Consider the following 20,460-nt stretch of genomic DNA (forward strand, 5'->3'; position numbering starts at 1 on the left):
CTATTGGTCGCTTGAGGACAGGGAAGCGTATCCAGTTAGTTAAATGGTCCTGTACGCTGGAAGTGGATGTATGACACAGACTGCTGATGACTGTAGACATATGAAAGGATATTCAGCCAATAATTCCAAGAGGTATAAATGAAAACATTTTAAATTTAAAAAGTAACCATGGGGCACCATAGCATATTACATGGTTTCTGGAGCCAGATATTTTGAGTTTAAAACACAGTTCCGCTGCTTATGACCTGGATAACCCTGGTCAAGGCACTTACATTCTCTACATCTTAATTTCTCCATCTATATAATGGAGATAATGACCTATCTCATTTGGTTATTGCAAGGATTATGTTAATTTGTATGAAGCTTGGATAGCAGTGCCTGGCACATAATACTCAGTCCATGTTATTGATTATGAGCCCCTACTGCACTTCAAGACTAAGGCTTAGAGAGATAGAGACTCACTGAAGCCCCTAAGATGATCAGCTACGAAGTTCCTGTTTGACACTGTTTGTTTTTTTTTTTAACACTCTAAAATAAAACCAAACTTTGCATTTCTCATGATTCTGTGAAAGAAGGATGACATTGCCCATATTTATCTTTAATTACAGGTGGGGAAAACTAAAGAATGAAAAGTGAAATTTTATGCTAACAGTGATGTCCCTCCTAATTTGCCCCACCCCCCTTTTTTTTGTCATTGAGCTGTTCGGACTTTGTTCTCTCTGCGGTAACATGCAAGCATAGAATCCCTTGGCAGCCCTCCAGGCAGTGTGTGCCCTTCAGATGCTCTAGAACCACACCACTCAGTCCGTCCCAGGGCCCAGCACAAGATCTGGCACATGGTAGATACTCACCGTCTATTCCCTTATTTTTCAGTGATTGAATGTCAATATCTCTCCCGCCATGTTGACCCCATCACCTCTTGTCTCAGAATCTTCAATGAGATTTTTCTCAAGTTTGAATTATTCATCCTGCATTTCGTGCCTTTCAGAGATCTCACCTGGGATGAACTTCCTTTTCTCCTTCTATGTAGTTGGCCCCTTTCACTATTCCTTGCCGACTTGAGTTAATGTGTCTTTGGCTATGTTCTTCTTACTCATTTTTATCCCACACGTAGTACTAAATATAACTCCTTTCATGCTTTAACATTTTGTTTATACTCAAATGTTTCTGCTCTCCTTCCATCAGAATTATAGTTGTAGGAGACAATTGGAGGTGTTTTCCCAGCTCACATCCCGCCTTCTCACTTGTTCCCATAGCAGCTGTGTTAGAACTTGTGACCCACCCTTTAACCCTAGCTGATGGGACCAAGGGTAGTTTGGGGTTTTGTCTGAAGCCACTAAGTTTTGGGGTATTTTGTTTTGCACTAATCGATAGCTGGTATATCATCCTCAAAAGTTGCTGAAAAAAAATCTCTAATTGTGAATGAAAAAATATGCTTAGAACTATAGACATTTCAACTTAATATCCATATGATTTTATTATAAAAAGATTATGGAGTGCAAGAAAGTTCTCTATTGAATATCATGTGTAGTAGCAAACATATGGTGAGTCTGTGATAAATGCCAGAAAGATTATGAATTTTAAAATGCCTAGAGAAGGAGGGGAGGGCAAGGGATTTGATTTTTTTTAAATTTTTTTTAAAACTTGCTTTCAGCATCTGTTGGTCTGAACATAGACAAGGACACAGTTAATAAAATGCTGAACGTGTAATAAAATGTTCATTATTCATAAAAGAAATAAATGTGGTTAGTTTGGTGAAGATTCTTTACTCCCTGGTTGTATATTAATGGCTTGTTTTTGTCAACTGCAGATCTTTCTGGCATGTTGACTTTAGCTAATCACAGCATAAAGATTGAGTACAATAAGAGGGGGGAAGGACCCCTTGTTTAACTGACCACTGACCAAGCAAGGAGAAAGGGTAATAGGAACTTCAACTTATGAGGCAGGTGGGTATTTTGTGAATTGACTCTCTTGATTTTGTGGGTCTTAGACTGTTTAATTTACCGTTTCCTGTGAATGTAAGTTGCAACCTTGGTTTAAGATCTTTCAAAAGGAATGAAAAATATTTTGCCTTATTGTTGAGCTTAGGGGAGTAGTTATAACTTCTACCTGTTATCCGGCACTGTTATCCTGCTTTAGCTGTTAACTGTGGGGGTCAGCCCCATCTGTGCTGAGCTGTCTGTATCAGCGTGCCCTTGGATTTTTCACGTGAACCAGCACGCGGTAGTGGAGATTAGGTCACTCTGCTTCATTTGTCGACTCTGCAACTAAACACCCAGTCACTTCCCATATGCAATTGTATTGGCTGAATTTAAAAGACTGCGAAAATGAAAAAACAAATGCGTCTGGTAGAATTCAAGGTCAGATGGACATTTGTATGCAAGTTAGAAATGGATGAAACAGTAGATCAAAATTTTAGATTTAGCTTTCTGGTATCTTTTAAGGCTCCCTCCAAGTCATGTCACTGCATAGCACCTTACAGTTTAGAAAGCATTCTCATTTGGAGTCATTTCTTTTTTTCTTTTTTCTTTTAAAGATCTTTTATTTATTTATTTATTTATTTGACAGATAGAGATCACAAGTAGGCAGAGAGGCAAGCAGAGAGAGAGAGAGAGGAGGAAGCAGGCTCCCTGCCGAGTAGAAAGCCCGATGCGATGCGGGGGCTCCCTCCCAGGACTCTAGGAACATGACCTGAGCCAAAGGCAGAGGCTTTAACCCACTAAGCCACCCAGGCACCCCTGGAGTCATTTCTTATTTAGATTCTAAGGCTCTAGTTGCTACAACTGGAACATCTCAAAATTAGCAGGAAAGCCACCAACTATGCAATTTCTGCCAACCAGAGTCCTGAATACTCCCTTTCTGTGCCTTGTTTTGGGATTAGGAGTTTACCTCCCAAATGTGAGCCCTTGGGGCCCCGGTTCCCTGCTGTCTTACATGTGACTGGATCATTTGCTGGCTGATCATGGTGCCTTAGAATAATAGGTCCTAAGTAAATATTTATCAAATTGACCTATTATTACAGGATTGCATAAAACAAGTACAGGAAGCTTTTAACACATTTATTGATTCATTTTTCTTTAATAGTTCTGCTTCCTCCCTTCCACGAAATTCTTCCTGTAGTTTTATTAAAAAAATGACCACACTATACATGTTTTCATACTTTGTAGGCTACAAGTTACTGTCACAGGCATCATCCCATCTGATTTTCTCAAAAATCTTGAGAGAGATATATATAGGCAGGAAATGGTCATTCCTCTTTCACAGAAGGATAACCAAGGTAGGAATAAAGGGATTAATGATGTGGTACTGAGGTCTCTGTCCCCTAAACTAGCCCTTTGTCCACTCTTTTCAAGTGCCTTTCTTCTGTCTCAGTGCAACCTCTTTCCTTCTGTCCCTGTCTCAGGGGTGATTGACACAGGGAGGGTCTCTTCCACTGCAATCTCATGGGTGCAAGTTCCCTTCATTGTCTGTAGTTACTCTAGCCTTGGGCTAAGAATGGCTAAATAAATTCTTTTATTCAAAATAATTTATAAAGTAGCTTCTAACATGTGTACCTTGATTTTCTTTTTATACTCTCATGATAACCATGTAGGTAACATTGTTAGTTGATTTTGTTTTCTACTGTGTCAACAACCATACCCAAGTCTCCAGTGATTTACAGTATCAAAGAGAAGCAGATCGAATGTTCACATCATTATCCTGATACCCTGCATGATCTGGCTTCTACCTGCATCCCCAACGTTATTTTATAATGCTTTTCTGTTCATTCCATAAGTTCAAACAACATGGAGTTCTTTCTGCTCCTAATATAAGCCAAGCTCATTTCTACCCTAGGGCATTTGTACTTGTACCTTCTAGATGGAATCTCATCGTTCCCTTGGGTCTCCTGAAGCTCTCGCACAGGTTGACTGCCTTAGCATTCAGGTGTCTGCTCAAAGGCCTCCTTAAAAGGCCTCCTTGTTGGGGCACCTGGGTGGCTCAGTGGTTTAAGCTGCTGCCTTCGGCTCAGGTCATGATCTCAGGGTCCTGGGATCGAGTCCCACATCAGGCTCTCTGCTCAGCAGGGAGCCTGCTTCCCTCTCACTCTCTCTGTCTGCCTCTCTGCCTACTTATGATCTCTCTGTCAAATAAATAAATAAAATCTTTAAAAAAAAAAAAAAAAAAAGGCCTCCTTGTTAAGTGAAAGGAGGTAGGTATAGAAGAGTGTGCGCCTCCATTTCTCTGTGTTTCCTTAAATATCGTTTACACAAATATACACAAGGAACAGTGCTGGAAAGAGACATAAGAAATTCGATCTGTTCCCACTAGGGAGAAGGATGGCAGGATGAAATAGGATTAAAACATTTTTCACTCTTTTGTATTATTTAGATTGTTTACTACTTGCATGTATTACTTATTACAGTAATTGAAGCCTCTTTAAAAGAATGAGAAAGCAAGAACCCATTGGATTGTCTAAACCTAGCAAATTGGAAACGTAACAGGAATAAATATTTAACATTTCGCTTGGAGTCAGTAATTCAGTTCTACAGGAACTGGTGAGATGCATCCTGTTTAAAACCAGTTCCCCTGACAAAAAGCTAAAATTTTATTGACCACAAGCTAACTATGACCCAACCACATGGCTGTTTTTTTAAAAAGTGACGACCTCCACCCAACAACAGCAGAATGCATGTTTTTCTCAAGTACAAATGGAACATTCTCCAGAATAGATTATATGTTAGATAAAAAAACAAATCTTAACAAATTTAAGGAGAACAAAATCATACTCACATCTTTTCTGACCACAGGGGAATAAAACTAGAAATCAATAGCAAAGAAAATTAGGAAATTCACAAATATTTAGAAATGAAACACATATTCTTGAACAATCAATGGGGCAAAAAAGAAATCAAAAGGGAAATTACAAAATATCTTGAGACAAATGAAAATAACAGTGCCGCATACCAATACTTACAGAATGTAGCAAAAATAGTAGTAAGAGGGAACTTTATAATGATAAATGCTTACACTAAAAAAGACATAGACTCTGAAATAAACAACCCGATTCTGCACCTCCAGGAACTAGAAAACAAAGAACAATCAAAGCCCAAAGTTAGTCAGAGGAAGGCAATAAAGATTAGAGCAGAAATAAACAAAATAGAAAAAGACAACAAAACTAAGAGTTGTTTTTTTTTTAATATAATGAAATTGACAAGGTTTTAGCTAGACTAGCTAAGAAAAAAAGAGAAAGACTCAAATAAAATCAGAAATAAAAGGAGGGACATTATTATCACTTCTTCAGAAGTAAAAAGGATTATGAGAGTCCTAGCAATAATTCTGCACCAACAAATAAGATTACCTAAAAGAAACAGACAAATTTGTAGAAACATGTAACTTACCAAGATTGAATTGTGAAGAAATAAAAAATCTGAACAGAACAAAGAGAGTAAAGAGAATGAACTTCTAACAAAGAAAATTCCAGGAAGATGAATTCACTGGTGAATTCCACTAAACATTTAAAGAATTAATACCAATTCTTCTCAAACTCTTCCAAAAAAAATTGAACAAGAAGAAATATTGTCCTAATTCCAAACTCATTTTATGAGGCCAGTATTACCCTGATACCAAAGCTAGGAAAAGACACTACAGAAAAACTACAGGCCAATGTCCCTGATGACTATAGATGAAAAAATCCCCAAGAAAATACTAGCAAGCTGAACTCAACAGCACATTGAAAGGATCATACACCATGACCAAATGAGATCTATTCCTGGTAGACAAGAATGGTTCCACACTATATTAGCAGAATAAAGGATAAAAATCTCATGATGCTCTCAACAGATGCAGAAAAAGCATTTGACAAAATTCAACACCGTTTCTTGATTAAAAAAATATATACCTCAAAACCAGGAATAAAAAGAAATTACCTCAACATAAGTAAGATCAGGTTTGAAACGCTTACAGTTAACATCATACTCTATGGTGAAAAATGAAAAGTTTTTCCTATAAGATCAGGAACAAGACAAGGATGCCCACTCTTCCACTTCTAGTCGATATAGAATTGCAAGTTCTAGCCAGAGTAATTAGGCAAGAAAAAGAAATAAAAGGTCCAAGTTGGAAAAGAAGTAAAATTATCTCTGTTCACAGGTAACTGACCTTATATGTAAACACATAAAAACTCTACCAAAAAGAAAAAAAAAAAGGCTGTTGGAAGAAATAAAAGAATTCAGTAAAGTTGCAGGATACAAAATCAACATACCAAAATTAGGTGTGTTTCTATGCACCAACAATGAACTATCTGAAAAGGACACTTAGAAAACAATGCCATTTACAGTAACATTAGCAGGAATAAAATACTTAAGAATAAACATAACCAAGGAGACAAGAGTTTTACACTAAAAACTAGAAAAAAACTAATGAAAGAAATGAGAGAAGACACAAATAAATGGAAAGACATCTGTTCATGGATTAGAAGACTTAATATTGTTAAAATGTCCATATTACACAAAACAATCTATCAAAATATCAATGGCATTTTTTGCAGAATAGAAAAATCTTTTTAAATTCATATGGAATCACAAAGAATCCCAAATAACCAAAACAATCTTAAAAAGAACAAGCTGCAGATCTTACACTTCCTGATTTCAAAACATATTACAAAGCTACAGTAATCAAGGCAGTATGATACTGGCATAAAGATAGACATATAGACTAATGGAACAGAGTCCAGAAACAAACCTACACAAATATGGTCAACTGGCCTTTAACAAGGGTGCTAAGAATACACAATGGGAAAGGATAGCCTTTTCACTCAATGATGCTGGGAAAACTAGATATCCACATGAAAAAGAATGAAATTGGACTCTTATCTTGCATCATACAAAAAAATCAACTCAAAATGGTTCAAAGACGTAAGCTTGAGACCTGCAACTGTAAAAATCCTAGAAGAAAACAAAGGGGAAATGTTTTATGATATTGGTCTTGGCAATGATTTTTGGATTTGACACCAAAAAGCACAAGCAGCAAAAGCAAAAATAGACAGATGGGACTACATCAAACTAAAAAGCTGTTGCACAGCAAAGGAAATAATCAACACTGCGAAAAGGCAACCTATAGAGTGGGAGAAAATATTTGCAAACCATGTATCGGATAAGAAGTTAATATGTGAAAAACATAAAAAACTCCTATAACTCAATGGCAAAAACAAAAAAAGAAAAAGAAAAAAAAACCAATTTATAAGTGGGCAAAGGAACTGAATAGACATTTCTCCAAAGAAGATAAACAAATACAATTAATATATGAAAAGATATTCAACATCACTAATTATTAAGGAAATGCACATCAAAACCACAATGTGATATCTCACACCTGTTAGGATGTTCATTATCAAAAACCCCCAGAAAATAGCAAATGTTGAGGAGAATAGAGAGAGATGAGAACGTTTGTGCTCTGCTAACATGAATAGAAATTGGTGCTGCCATTATGGAAAATAAAATAGAGTTTCCTCAAAAACCTAAAAATAGAACTACCATATGATCCAGCGGTCCAGACTTCCAGGTATTGACTCAAAATAATGGAAATCAGGATCTTGAAGAGAGTTGCACTTCCCTCGTCACTGCAGCATTATTTACAATAGCCAAGTAGTGAAGATGACCTGAATGTCCACCCAGAGATGAATCCATTAAAAAAATGTAGAAGTGGGATGCCTGGGTGGCTTAGTCAGTTAAGCGTCTGCCTTTGGCTCAGGTCAGGATCCATCCCAGGGTCCTGGGTTGGAGCCCCTCACCGGGCTCCCTGCTGAGCAGGGAGCCTGCTTCTCCCTCTGCCTCTGCCCCTTCCCCCCCACACCCCTCCCCGGGCTCCTTCTCTCTCTTTTTCTCTCAAATAAATAAGTAAATAACATTTAAAAAATTTAGCACAGACACACAATGAATAGTATTCATCCCTAAAAAGAAGGAAATCCTGTTATATGCTATGTCATTGGTAAACCCGGAAGACTTGCTAAAAAATAAGCCAGTCACGGAAAGAGAAACAATGCATGATCTCACTTCTTTGACGTATCTAAAATCATCAGACTCAGGGAAGGAAAAAGTGCACTGGTCATCACCAGGGGCTGTGAGGTGGGAGAAATGAGGAGTTGCTCTTCAATGAGTGTGAAGATGAAAAAGTTCACGCAGATCTGCTGGACAAGCTGTGTTTAGAGTTAACAATACTCTACAGTATTCTAAATTTGTCCAGGACAGCTCTTGTGTTATGCATTTTTTACCACAATAAAAAAAAAAAGTGAATGCACCTCACAATAGCAATCAAAGAAATGCAAATAAAAAATTATCACCTGTCACATTAGCAAGGGTTCCCTGAGGCAGGCTCTCTCATTTACTGCTAGTTACAGTGTAAATTGGCAGGCAAAACCATTTTGAAAAACACTTTGGAAATATTCATCAAAGGGTCTTAAAAGTGTTTATACCCTTTGATGTAATAATTTTACTTGTAGGACTCTCTTCTCATGCAGTAATAACAAATGTAAATATGTTTATTATTTATTAAGACCCCAAATTAGAACTCTTCCCAATGTTCCATGAGAGAGGAATGGTTAATAGATGTTGACACATGGATGAAACAACAAAAATGTTTATGAAGTTTATCGACAAGAGAAAACTATTCCCAATATAGTATAAATATATTAATATTAATATAATTATATAATATACAATAGCATCAATATTATAAATTATTAATATAATGAAAGGGAGGAAAGCAAATTGCATAAAGGGTGGTTACACATTATATTATCACTACTATGTCAAAAAATGAAAAATAAAAAAAGTGATGGAAATTGACAAAAAAAAGTTATATAAGGGTATTTCTGGATAAGGAGACTATATGGATGACTTAAAATAAAATTTGAAGATATATTTAACACACAGTGTTATGTATTTAATTTATTATATAAATATTTCTATTAAATATATATTTTATATGTATTTTAATATATATTTTTATATATAATTTTAAAATGGAATGTGATCTAAGGTTTCATGAGAAGGAAAAGACCAATTTTTCCAAACATGATTGGCTTTATTTAAGGTATGGTTAAGACAAGCAAACTTCTTCACTGGATGTTTTCATTCTAGCTTAAAAGAGGTAGATATAACAGGGGGAGAAAGCAAAAGAAAGCCTTACATTATTTATTTGCAGTAGTAAACATATGGCCTTTGGTAGCCCAAGAAATAGCATCAGCTCCCTCTGGGATTCTGTGGGTGGGTCATCCTCTCCAGGAGAGTGGTTTAGGAGAGATGCAAATGGAATGGTAAGCAGGGAGGGAAATGGGCGGGTCTGCCTTGGCAGCTAGGTCAGTCCAACCCACCGTGGGTTGGCAGATGGCACAGCCAGATTGTCCCACCAGCCTGGAGCTACTAACTAAAACAATTACATTCAAGAAGAGATAAATTCATGCTACAATCAGATTCCTAATATTAGCTAGGGACGGTAGGGGTAATATTCTAACTGGCGTAAGTTGTGAGCAGAAAACTCATAAAGGATGGACAGAGAAAGGTGCAAGTTGCCTTCTAAAGGGGCACAAGTCATTGACTCTGAAAAAGTTACATTTATGCCCCATCACTCTGCTCCCCTCCCAGCCCTGACATTTGATACCACTTAAAAGGTGTTTTTTTTACTTATACTCCTGTACATTTCCTTGAAATCAGAGAATACAAATTTGGGGAGCTTGAGCCCAAAGTATAAAGTAGATATAGTTTCAGTGGGCCCATGCTCTGTTTAAAAAAAGACAAACAAACCTGAATGACTTGTTTGACAGTTCCAAATTGGGAGATTTGGCATAAAATTCAGGATTTGGGCTTTTAAAAAAGTTAAAGTTAGCAATAGTGAGCTGTTATTGTCACATGGCAGCCAGTTGCTGGAGATGAGTTACTGATGCTCATGTTAGATGGCATGGCTCACCAATTCGCCACAGTCCTCATTCAGCCCTTGTGCTCTTTTGGATTTTCATTCCTGGTCCCTGCATACATTCCTGAGGCTTTCGGGTCTCAGAGTGATTTACAAAACTGATGTGGCAGCCCTGAGCTGACTACAGTAAAAGTCTCCAGTGACAAAAACAAAATGACGACAATAAACAAAACAAAACAACCCCCCCACCAAAATGCCAACCGCCCCCCCCCCCATTCAAAGCAACACTTCCTAAATAATTCTAATAAAGACAGACCTGATTCAGAACCATAAACATGCTCAAAGACACACTGGGCGAACAGAAAGAGAGCACTGTGCCTCTGAAAGTCAGGGGCGCCATGGGCAGACAGCAAGAATGGAGTACCTGCAAGGACGGGGACATCCCATGGGAAACTCTCAGCCTAGGGTTTGGAATACTTAGTAGGAGGTTAATAAATATTTGTTTCTATCTTCCTAAGAGCAGATGCAGAGCACAGCAAGGAGGAAATGGAGCCAGAATAGTGTAATGCAATGCACAAAAGCACAGCACGCCAAGAGAGAAGGAGGGAGGAGGTAATTGTAGCCTAGAGAGCTGTAGCAGCAACAGAACAAGCCTGGAGAAGTTCGAATGACAGAGCCAAGTACTGTAATAACAGGGGACTGTGTAACCATGGCATGATTCGGATAGATCTTTGCTAGTCAAACATCTATATGGTAAATAGAAGCATAGAATACATAGATGAAGTTAGCATTAATCAAACAGAAAATTCAGACGGAAATTCACATTAAAACCCTGGTGATAAGAGAACATTCAACCCGTTAGTGAAGACTTGTGGGTTAAAACTACAACAGAGTATGTATATTAAAAAATACAGAGAATATATAAAATATGCAGAGAAACTGTATTCAGTTGAAGTATATAATTTTTCATAGTTAGCTGAAACAATTCATGGTTTAGATTTTGTGTGTGTGTGTTTGGCTTACCAATGGTGTGGCTCTAGTTACTTTGGGACAATTCATTTCTAAAGCCTCAAGTTAAAAAAAATCAGTTAATAACCAAAGTAAAACTTCTTGAAGCATCATTTCACCATAGTAATAACCTGTCAGGGAATGTTAGGCAAAGGGTGTTGAACGGCAGGATGGAAGGTTACAGATGTAGTCATTTTTTTTCTAGCCCTTTCCTTAGGGTCATGGCTAATCAGTCATTGTTTATGCATAGGGTAGCTTTTTCAGTATTTATTTCTCTAAATATTATTCTCTAAATATTTAACAGTCTTGGGAGGCAGTGACTGGCAATAATATGGAGTTCCTAGTAGGTTATGAGTGCTTAATAAATGGTAAAACAATAAAACCCTGCATGATGAAAAACAGCAGTCAGTAAATCTATTATACTCTAAACCATTTTAAAGCCATAGTAGTAACTATTTAGAAGAGCATTGTAAGCAAACACAGTGGGTTGAGTACATTATGGTAATAAAGGAACATTGATACTCACTAAAAAGTTCACCCAGGTAATTTCCTCTTAAATTTCTTAGGGAGTGAGAGAAGGTATGGGGAAAATGTATGGAGTATGGATTAAAACAACAACAACAACTTTTTTTTTTTTTTATGTAGAACCGTGCTGACCACAAACCAGGTAACTATATCCTATGCAGTGGTGGGGTGCTCCAAATGCCTTCAAAAGTCAAAACTCCTCTAATTCAGCACCAGGTAGCACCCCCCCTACAAATTTCTAAATGTCTTCAAGCTTTGAAAGACTTGGTTTTGGAAGAAGAGTTACCCAGGTGCAGGAGCGCAGCACCTCCAGATGTATGCTGCTATACAGTGACACGGGGAGAGCAAATGCTCTCTAACCTGAGAGGAAGTTCTTTTTTTACATCTAACGGAACCCGGGACTGCTAGGCTAGGCTCGGGAACCTTGACTATTAAGTTTCCGGGATCTAGTGCAGCCTTCAGCTGCTAGAGAACTGGACTGCAAGGGCTGAGAACCCCGTGCTTTAAGTTTGGGGAAGGAAGCGGGAGGGGGGGAAAAAATAGAACTGTTCCTTTAAGAACTTCCTTTCCCTTTTACTCTATGTTTACATAACACGGGGGCTGTTCCACCGCGGGGCCCGAGGGGGGCGGGGAGGGGGGCGCGGGCCGCCCCACGCGCCAGGGGGAGGGGACGCCAATCGGGTGGGAGGGCTGGTGGGCTTCGGGCGGCGGGCGGGGTGGCTCCCACCTGCCAGCGCGCGAGAGGGGCGGCTCCGTGGTCCTGCCCCCGCCCCTCCCCCGCTCGCTGCCCCCGCCCCTCCCGCGCTCGCTTTTTCCCTCCCTCCCTCCGCGGGGCTCCGGCGGCGGCGGCGCTCGGCGCGGGCAGGTCCCCCTGCTGCCCAGTCCCATTTGTTGCCGAGTCCGGCTTAGAGCGGCAGCGGCGCGCGGAGCTCCCGGGAGCGCGGCGGGGCAGCCGCACAGCCACGACGGAGCAGCCGCGGGACTGGCCGCCCCGCGCCCCCTTCGCCGCCGTGCCCTTCCCCGGCGCGCTCACCCCCCTTCTCAGGATGGGATTGTAGCGGAGGCGCGGACTCGGCGGGGATCGCGGCGGAGGAGGAGGCGGCGGCGGCGGCCGATCGGGGCTCCATGTTTTCCCCTGGCCAGGAGGAGCACTGCGCCCCCAATAAGGAGCCGGTGAAATACGGGGAGCTGGTGGTACTGGGGTGAGTCCCGAGATCTCCGCGGGAGCTTCACGGCGGCCGCCGAGTGCTCCGGGCTGGGCGGCCGCGGGGCGCCGGCATCCCCGAGCGGGGCTAGCGGGGTGGCTCGGGCGCTCCCTGGGGAACGCCGGGGCTCTTGGGGCGGCGGGGGCGGCTCTGGGGCCGGGGCGGCAAGAGCCCGGGGAGCGGTGCCCCCCACCCGCGCGCGCGGAGTGCTGCAAAGACCACCGAGTTGCGCTTTCCCCGCGGAGGACGGCGGCCGAGGAAGTGGCGGAGTGGGGCCGGCCCCGGGGAGGCAGGGACTGTGGCGATCCCGCGTCCCGCGGGGCGCTGCTCCCGGGGACAGAGTCCTTGTCCTTACCGGCGGACCCTTGCTCGACTTCCCCGCGCGCCCTGGGTCAGGGAGGTCGCGTAGGGGCAGGGGCCGGGGCCGAGGCGCCGCCGTCGTAGGCACCTCACGGTGTGTGGGGAGACCCCCCAGTTGACGAAGTTGAAAGACGATGGGGCCCGGTCCCCGGGGACCCTCTGTCGGGTGGCCTGTGATCCCGGGTCCCGGAACTCCGATCGCGGCGCTGCGGGCTCGGCCGCAGCGGGCGGCGGGATCTGCGCGGTGGGCGTCCGCGGGCAGCGCTTTGCATACTGTTATGGTGACCGACGCGGGTAGCCGCAGCCCGGGGGCAGTGAACTGTCTGTGACCCGGGCGGGCAGGCCGGCCCTCGGCTCGCCCAGGCGGGAGTGCCCTGGAGGGGGCAGGGACACGGCAGCGCCTGCCGGGGCTCCGGGGTGCGGGGCCGCATCCCCACCGTCCCGGGCCGCGGCCTCGCTGCTGTTCTCCCGGCACCGGGGAGCTCGCCCGCCTCGGCTCCCTCTCCGCTTGTGAAAACCACATTTTGAAGATAGTAATTATCTACAATCGTTAAACGGCAGCAATTAGAGACTTCATCTACTTCCTGAGTTTCCTTGTGACATTTCTATTGTTTACCCTTAATAAGCCAGGAGCGAGGCTTCGCGGGATTAAAGTAGGATAAAGTGGGCAGTGAAAGGGGAGCAGAATGGGGAGGAGGGAAATGCAGGAAACTCGGGAGTGGGAACAACTTGGATTTAGCATTTGGAGAAGAAAGGATTATTTTCTCCTTTGGATGTGTCACTCTTGGGAACCCGCGCTTTTGTCCTTCTCTGTTGAAAGACCTGTATTCAGACCGTCTTTGGTGCTGATAGGTAGGCTTAGCCCATATGTGAGGAGCCACGGGTAGGGAGGATCTCGGCGAACTCTGAAAAACGTGTTTTGATAACTGAATACGTTGAACTAAGTGCCAACTTAAAAATAATTTTGAAGAGAAGGATTTTTAAGGGAAGCTTCCAGACACAGTACAGCTGGAAGTTGTCTAGTGCTCCTCACGTTGTTGCTAGAGTATTAAGTGGAGGATTATTGGAAATCTCATTACCTATTTTGAAGTTTGCAGATAAGCGGTTTTTCCCACCTGCATCTTAATTGCGCTGAAGAGACAGATGGCAGGGTTCAGTGGAAGGAGAGCAGAATGACAGGGGGAAAGCCCGAGGTTAGCTTGTCTTATGTAACCTCAGCCCAACCTAATTTTGTGGAGTTTGGTTTTGTTTGTGGTTCTGGCTTTCAAGTGTTTAACATACTTTGTGAACCCGACGCGAAAGATTAACGTACTCCAGAACTTTACTTCATTTTGTCCTTTTGAGGAAATCATTGTGGAGATGTTTCAGAAAAGCGGTGTTCAAGTGGGCCTTGGAGAGGTTTTGTGTTTATAGCTGCAAGTGCAGGGTGTTCCAGAGCCGTGGAAAGGACTTAGACCCAGAATTGTCCTGGTATCATAGGCTTATTCCAAAGTAGTCTATGTCAATGTGTTGCTTATCGCATGTGCTTTGTCCTCAACTGACGGTTTTCCGGGAGACACTAAGTATGACATAGTTGGCAATTTACCATTTGGGGCCAGACACCTGATACGTGCCTGCCCTGCTTGGGTATTCAGGATCCTGCACTGAGGAAGGAGCTCAGTTTAGCGTGGAGGGGCGGGCATCAGCAGAAAGAAACATGTAAACAAATGAATAATACATGGCAATCTCAGGTGTTGCCAGGCTCGCCACCAAAGGTGGTTAACTTGCGGAATGTCTGCGCTAGGTAGGTATTGCTTTCTTGAGCTGCGAGGTCAAGGCAGGTCTCCCTGAGAAAGTGAAATGTGAGTTGACCTCAGACTGCTGAGAAGATACTTGTCAGGTTATTGAATACTTGAGAAGAATTCTGGTCTTTTTTGAGGGTAGATTTCTGACTCTTTAGAAATAACAAACACACTGAAGAATGCTGGGGAAATAGTGAATAATAGGTAGACTTGAAAGAGACCCTGTTTATTTGTATCCTACTCTCAGGACTTGAGACAGTGCCCTGCCCCCTTCAAACAATCAGAACTGTCAAGGAATCAATATCAACTTTGCATATCTGATCATTTGGGACATAAATATTGATAGAGAATTTCCAGTAGGTTTTATTGATAAAATTAATCTTGACCTCTAAAAATGATCAATATTGATACTGGTATAAGCTTTTACTTTTTTTTTTTTTTGTAGTGGTGTAACTACCTTTCTCTTCTCTTCTAAATTTCTTCCTTTTTTTCTCTCTTCTAAATTTCATATTAAAATGTCAAATCCTGGGGAGCAGACTGAGGAACTATATACACATATGTGTATATGTATAGACATACACATATATGTGTATAAATGTATGTGTGAAGAGCTATATATGTATCATGTCCACATCCACATACAAATATGTGTCTTTTCACGTATTACACAATATTAAGGGACTGGACAGGTAGTTAGGGTGTTAATAGGGTCATCACCTTCTCGTTGGATTAGTGGAATTTCATTGTTTCTGGATTCCAACCAATGAACGTGTCATGCCACGACCCTTTGTTGTGCCCATTGCATGATTCAGGGTAGAGAAAATGACTGGTCTAACTGTCAGGTCTTTCTTGCTATTCATTTTAAAGCTGGCTGGCATGTTGAAGTTGGAGAAGCATGTCTGGATTTCAGAGGCAGTTCACCGTGGTGGGGAGAGCATTAAGGTACGGTCAGGAGACCCAGATTCAATCTCTGCTTTCTTGCCAGCTAGCTTTGTGACTTTGTCTTAGTCTCTTACCCTGTCTCTGCTTCTTCAGCCATAAAGAAATATGATTGGATTAGGCCATCTTTAAGGATTCTTCCTTGTCTGTACCCTGTAATACTGTTCCTTGGTTCAAATGTGGAAAATACAGTTAATATTCTGTGTGTTGGTTTTGAATACTCTTGAGGTGATGGATGGTGGCAGGAAAGACCAATGCGATTACTTCTTTTGAAGTAGGTATGTGCAAAACAGGCTTTTAAAAAAAAGTTGTAGGGGCGCCTGGGTGGCTCAGTGGGTTAAAGCCTCTGCCTTCCGCTCAGGTCATGATCCCAGGATCCTGGGATCGAGCCCCGCATCGGGTTCTCTGCTCAGTGGGGAGCCTGATTCCTCCTCTCTCTCTGCCTCTCTGCCTACTGTGATCTCTGTCAAATAAATAAAAGCTTTAGAAAAAAAAAAGTTGTAATGCTGCACATATATTTGTCTCATTCGGTTATATGTGAAGACATTCAAATTTGGTAAAACTTCCCTGTTCCAAACTTAAGAAAAGCAATAATGTTTTGCAGTTAAGCTCAATAGGTTGGAAAAGCCAGCATAAGGAAGAGATAATCTGGGTAGGGCTTTGGAACTGGAAGGAGCCTAAGAGGTGCTGGTGTACATTTAGCCCTGAAGAAGAAGCAACTGAGGTTCCCGGCAGGAAGGAGATTTGTTCAAGTTCATAGCTGAGCTGGATCACGGCACTGCCCTGGTCACTGTTTCCCACTTCAGGGCACACTCCAGCAGGGCTGTGAGTTTCTCATAGCTTCAGTTTTTTTTTGTAACTTGCATGAGGGGAGCTGAATCCCTTTCTGTTTTAGTATATGTGCTGCCCAAGAGAGCACCTGAATCCCTTTCTAGATTCAATTTGAAGCCTGCAGCTCTTGTGCTGACTAATGGCCCATCATGTTTTTTGGGGAAAATATTGCTTACTCTTAGTTCCCCTCACCTCACAGTGGAATGGGTAATATGTTTTGCAAGGCTTTAATTTTAATTTGATGCTTCACCAAATGTATTTTTATTGGCTTTCCCAACTAAGGGTTTTTGGGGTCTTCAGATAGAATTCAGGAAATCCCTGAATTTGGGATTGGGGAGGAAAATGCATCTCTATTTTCACTACAGTCAGATTGAAATTTACCATTTCACTCAAGTAGGATAATGGGTAGCAGAGAGAACTGCTGCTCGATTTGCTCCTTACTGCATTAATACAGAACTGCTTATAAGATTGTATCATAACTTACAACTATCTTGATAACTAAGTGTAATTATTTTCACTTGTAATCCTTTGTATTTTATTTTACGCATTTAAACCATTTTTCTGAGAAGGGCTCAGTAGTCTTTACCAGACTGCCAAAGGGATCCTTGGCACAAAAATGGGCTAAAAATCTCTACAAAAGAATGGTTATGAGTATGACTGAAAATGAAGTATTTTAGTGGAAACTGATTAAGGTCTTCGAAAGGCTAAAAAGTCAGGGATGGGGTGGGGTGGGAGAACTTGCTGTTTTTTCCTTTGGATGGTGCAGCATCTGTCAGGTGATACAAAGAAGGCAGTTCCTTGAAGAGTTTATGGTCTTTATTTTTTAAAACAAGCAGCTCCCGATTTCTATATGCTGTTTTCTTTTTAACCTTGGCACCTTGCCTTTGCACCCCTCCTTTTCTCATCCTCCTCTCTAATTTGGGCCTGAAGACTTCAAACACTGGTATCCTTTATAGACGAAAAGGTCTTTGAACTTTTTTTTTCCATAAAGGAAACAAAATCTTTACTGTCACTCAGCGTGTGGGGTGATCTGAAGAGCTCGGATCTGTTTGTGTGGATGGAGTGTCTAATTCTGTAGGCTATTAATGGTCGTGATGTTACTAGCTTTGGGTTGCTATATTTTCCTTTACTAACTTTAGCCTTGTTTGGAGTATGTGGCTGTCTGTGTGGTTTCTTGTCTGACTTTCTCAGATTTACTGGTTTCCCTCTTTAACACATCAAGACTGACACCTTCATTAGGACTTTTCATTTTTTGGTTTTATTTCATCATGGGATCCGTATTAGGGGATGCTTTATATAAATATAAATAAAACCGGGTTGATGCAGGTACCAGCAACTTTACCAAACACATTTTGTCCAAGAGATGAAACAGACACACAAAACACTGAAAACCCAAAAACATCCCAGTTGCTGTATTTGAGGGAGACCAGTATTGTTCCGTTGGGGCAATGATTCTGTATCTGTAGGGATCAGCTGCATAGTGTTCCAGAAGTAAGTTAGGTGGTGCTGTTCTTTGGCTTTTGAATGGCGACAGCAGCAACTCGGTGGACCTCATTGGTATGGGAGAAAAATAACTGGAAAGGAAATTTGAACACTGTGTGATTTAAGTGAAGATTTCTCCTGGGGTGTGCAGAACCTATTTTGTAAAAAGCAAAGTGAGGGTGTAAATGATTCAGTTATTAGTTCTTCCTGAACTTAACTGTTATCTTTAGCTTCTAGAAAATAAAATGAGAAGAGCAGAAAGTACTTCATATTTTTTAGCTTTGTTTAAATCAGCTATTCTCAGCCATTGTCTCAAACCACCTCATAAGTAATGATCAGTGTTGAGTTACGGGTCCAGTCATTTATGACAAGGAATAAAGTGTTGATCTTTCCAATGATTCTGAGATGTCCCTTTAATAATGTCATTTTTCACCCACTTGCTTTCTGATATGTTTTCTCAAGTGGGAGAGAAAGGGGTGGAGTTAGAGCAGGCAAGCCAGGAATGTATTCATTCCACAAATATTTATTGGGTGTCTACTCTTCCAGGCACAGGGAAGTCAGACAGGGCAATCACGTTCCCTGCCCTCGTGAACTGCTATCTAGTTCTTGTCACAGCTCCTTAGTGAATAGCCATTACCAATATATAGTACATTGATGGATTCTACAAATCTTTGGGCATCTACTAGTGTGGGATGCTGAGCTTGGCACTAAGGGATGTGGTGGAGAATAAGGCTGGGACAGTCCCTGCCAGTTTGGAGCCTACAGTCCAGTCGGAGAGACAGAAAGCAAACTACAGAACGAAGGGTCACCTGACACCGTGCCCAGATGGGAAGAGGCCAGCCAGGAGGAGGTGAGGGGGACAGAGTGCTCTAGACAGAGGCCACACTGTGCTCCGAGACCCAGAGGCCAGTGTGCCTGCTCCTCTGAGGAACAGAGAGAAAAGCCCTGCATGGCTAGGAAGAGCAGCTGAGTTAAATACCTGAGAGATGAGGATGGGGGCAGGTCATAAAGCACTTAGAAATCACTGGAAAGATTCTGGACTTTATCTTGGGGGCCAGCATAGCAAGGTTTTCAACTCTGAAAGGGAAGTGGAGACAGCACTTCTATGAAGGGGGTTACAACGTAGGTAGGAGGAAAAAGAGGTGGAGGGAATAGCAGAGGTCAGAGCCTCCATGAAACAGACAAGGAAGGAACAGAGTGTGAGCCAGTGAGCAGCTACTTAGTTCCAGATTCTGGTTCCCGTCCTCTGTCCGGAGCTCGGCATGTCTGGCCATTCATGCAGTGTCAAAAGTACTGGCTGGGGACCAGCGCTGCTTCAGTATTGCCTGTACGGGAGCCCATGAGACAGACAACACCCCGCCGGGGCAGGGGGGAGTTACCTTTTAGCGGGAGTGGGGCACTGTGTACACAGGCAGGCAAACAGCTGGCTAAAACAAGTGCTAGGAAGAAAAGAAAGCAGGATGAAAGGGAAGAAAGTACCTGAGTAGGTAGGGGTGGGGGACTAACAGGGTAAGGAGCGAGGGATGAGGCAGGGGGAGGCCCTGGTAGGCTGAGTAATCAGGAAAGGCTTTTCTGAGAAAATAATCCTATGTCCTCTGAGAGTGCCCACTTTTTCAATTTTTATTTCCTTTTTTTTTTGCTTTAAGCCCCCCCTGAGTGGGTTCCACTCTTAAAGCCAAAGCATTCCAAGTATTATACTAGTGAAGGAAGCAGAGTATGTAAGCAAATAACCAAAGGGAAAACAAGTGTAAACAAATATAGGGGCTAATATTTAACATCCCTAGAGACGAACGTGGTCCAGTCCACTGTGCTCTCGCCGTGTGCCCAGAGTGGTGACTGCGTTCCACTAGAGTTTGTCGAAATGGTCTGGTTTCCCCTTGCAGCTGGCCGCTGGAGGGCAGGGACCCTGACCCCTTTTCAAGTGTGCAGTAGACACTCGCCAGGGACGGGACAGGGATGGATTTGTGTGACACATTCCCATGCCCCACTCGGCACCAAGCAGCCCTGGCATGGTTTGGGATCTGGAAGCAGCTCTCCCATTCTGTAGCACAGATGTGGGTTGTGTCAGCTGTTCACACCCCCCCCCCCCCCCCCCCCCCCCCGCCGCCACCTTCAGGGCCCAAGTTCAAGGCTCCCTACACTGCTAAACTCCTACATCAGATAGCTAGTTTCCACTTTTGTTTGTTTTTTCTTTTTGTCAGTCACCTAACAGTCATTTTGTCACCTGCAGAAAGTCCTGCCTTGAAGGGAAGCAGGCCATCTGCTCGGATCCCACCAGCTGCTCCGAGCTGAGCTGCATTGCAGTGTGCCTTGGTCGCATTGAAAGGCTGCGGTCATTAGCGCCTGTTAATGACGGCTGGAGAGACCACGCGATACAAGCCTCTTGGACGACAAACCTAATACATATGCAGCGGGCCATTTTCAGCGTCAGGTTGAAGACTGTG

At 42.6% G+C, this 20,460-nt stretch overlaps 1 protein-coding gene across 1 annotated transcript in view; it reads left to right on the plus strand.

Moving 5' to 3' along the window:
* Nucleotides 1–12,202: 12,202 nt before the first annotated feature.
* Nucleotides 12,203–20,460, plus strand: part of PELI2 (pellino E3 ubiquitin protein ligase family member 2) — a 180,727-nt gene continuing 172,469 nt past the window's right edge. Inside the window, exon 1 of the mRNA XM_046009516.1 lies at nt 12,203–12,620. Coding sequence (XP_045865472.1) covers nt 12,544–12,620 — 77 coding nt within the window. The 5' untranslated portion in view covers nt 12,203–12,543. The remainder of the gene's footprint in view (nt 12,621–20,460) is intronic.

This window comes from Meles meles, chromosome 6, assembly GCF_922984935.1.
Source record: "Meles meles chromosome 6, mMelMel3.1 paternal haplotype, whole genome shotgun sequence".
NCBI lineage: Eukaryota > Metazoa > Chordata > Mammalia > Carnivora > Mustelidae > Meles > Meles meles.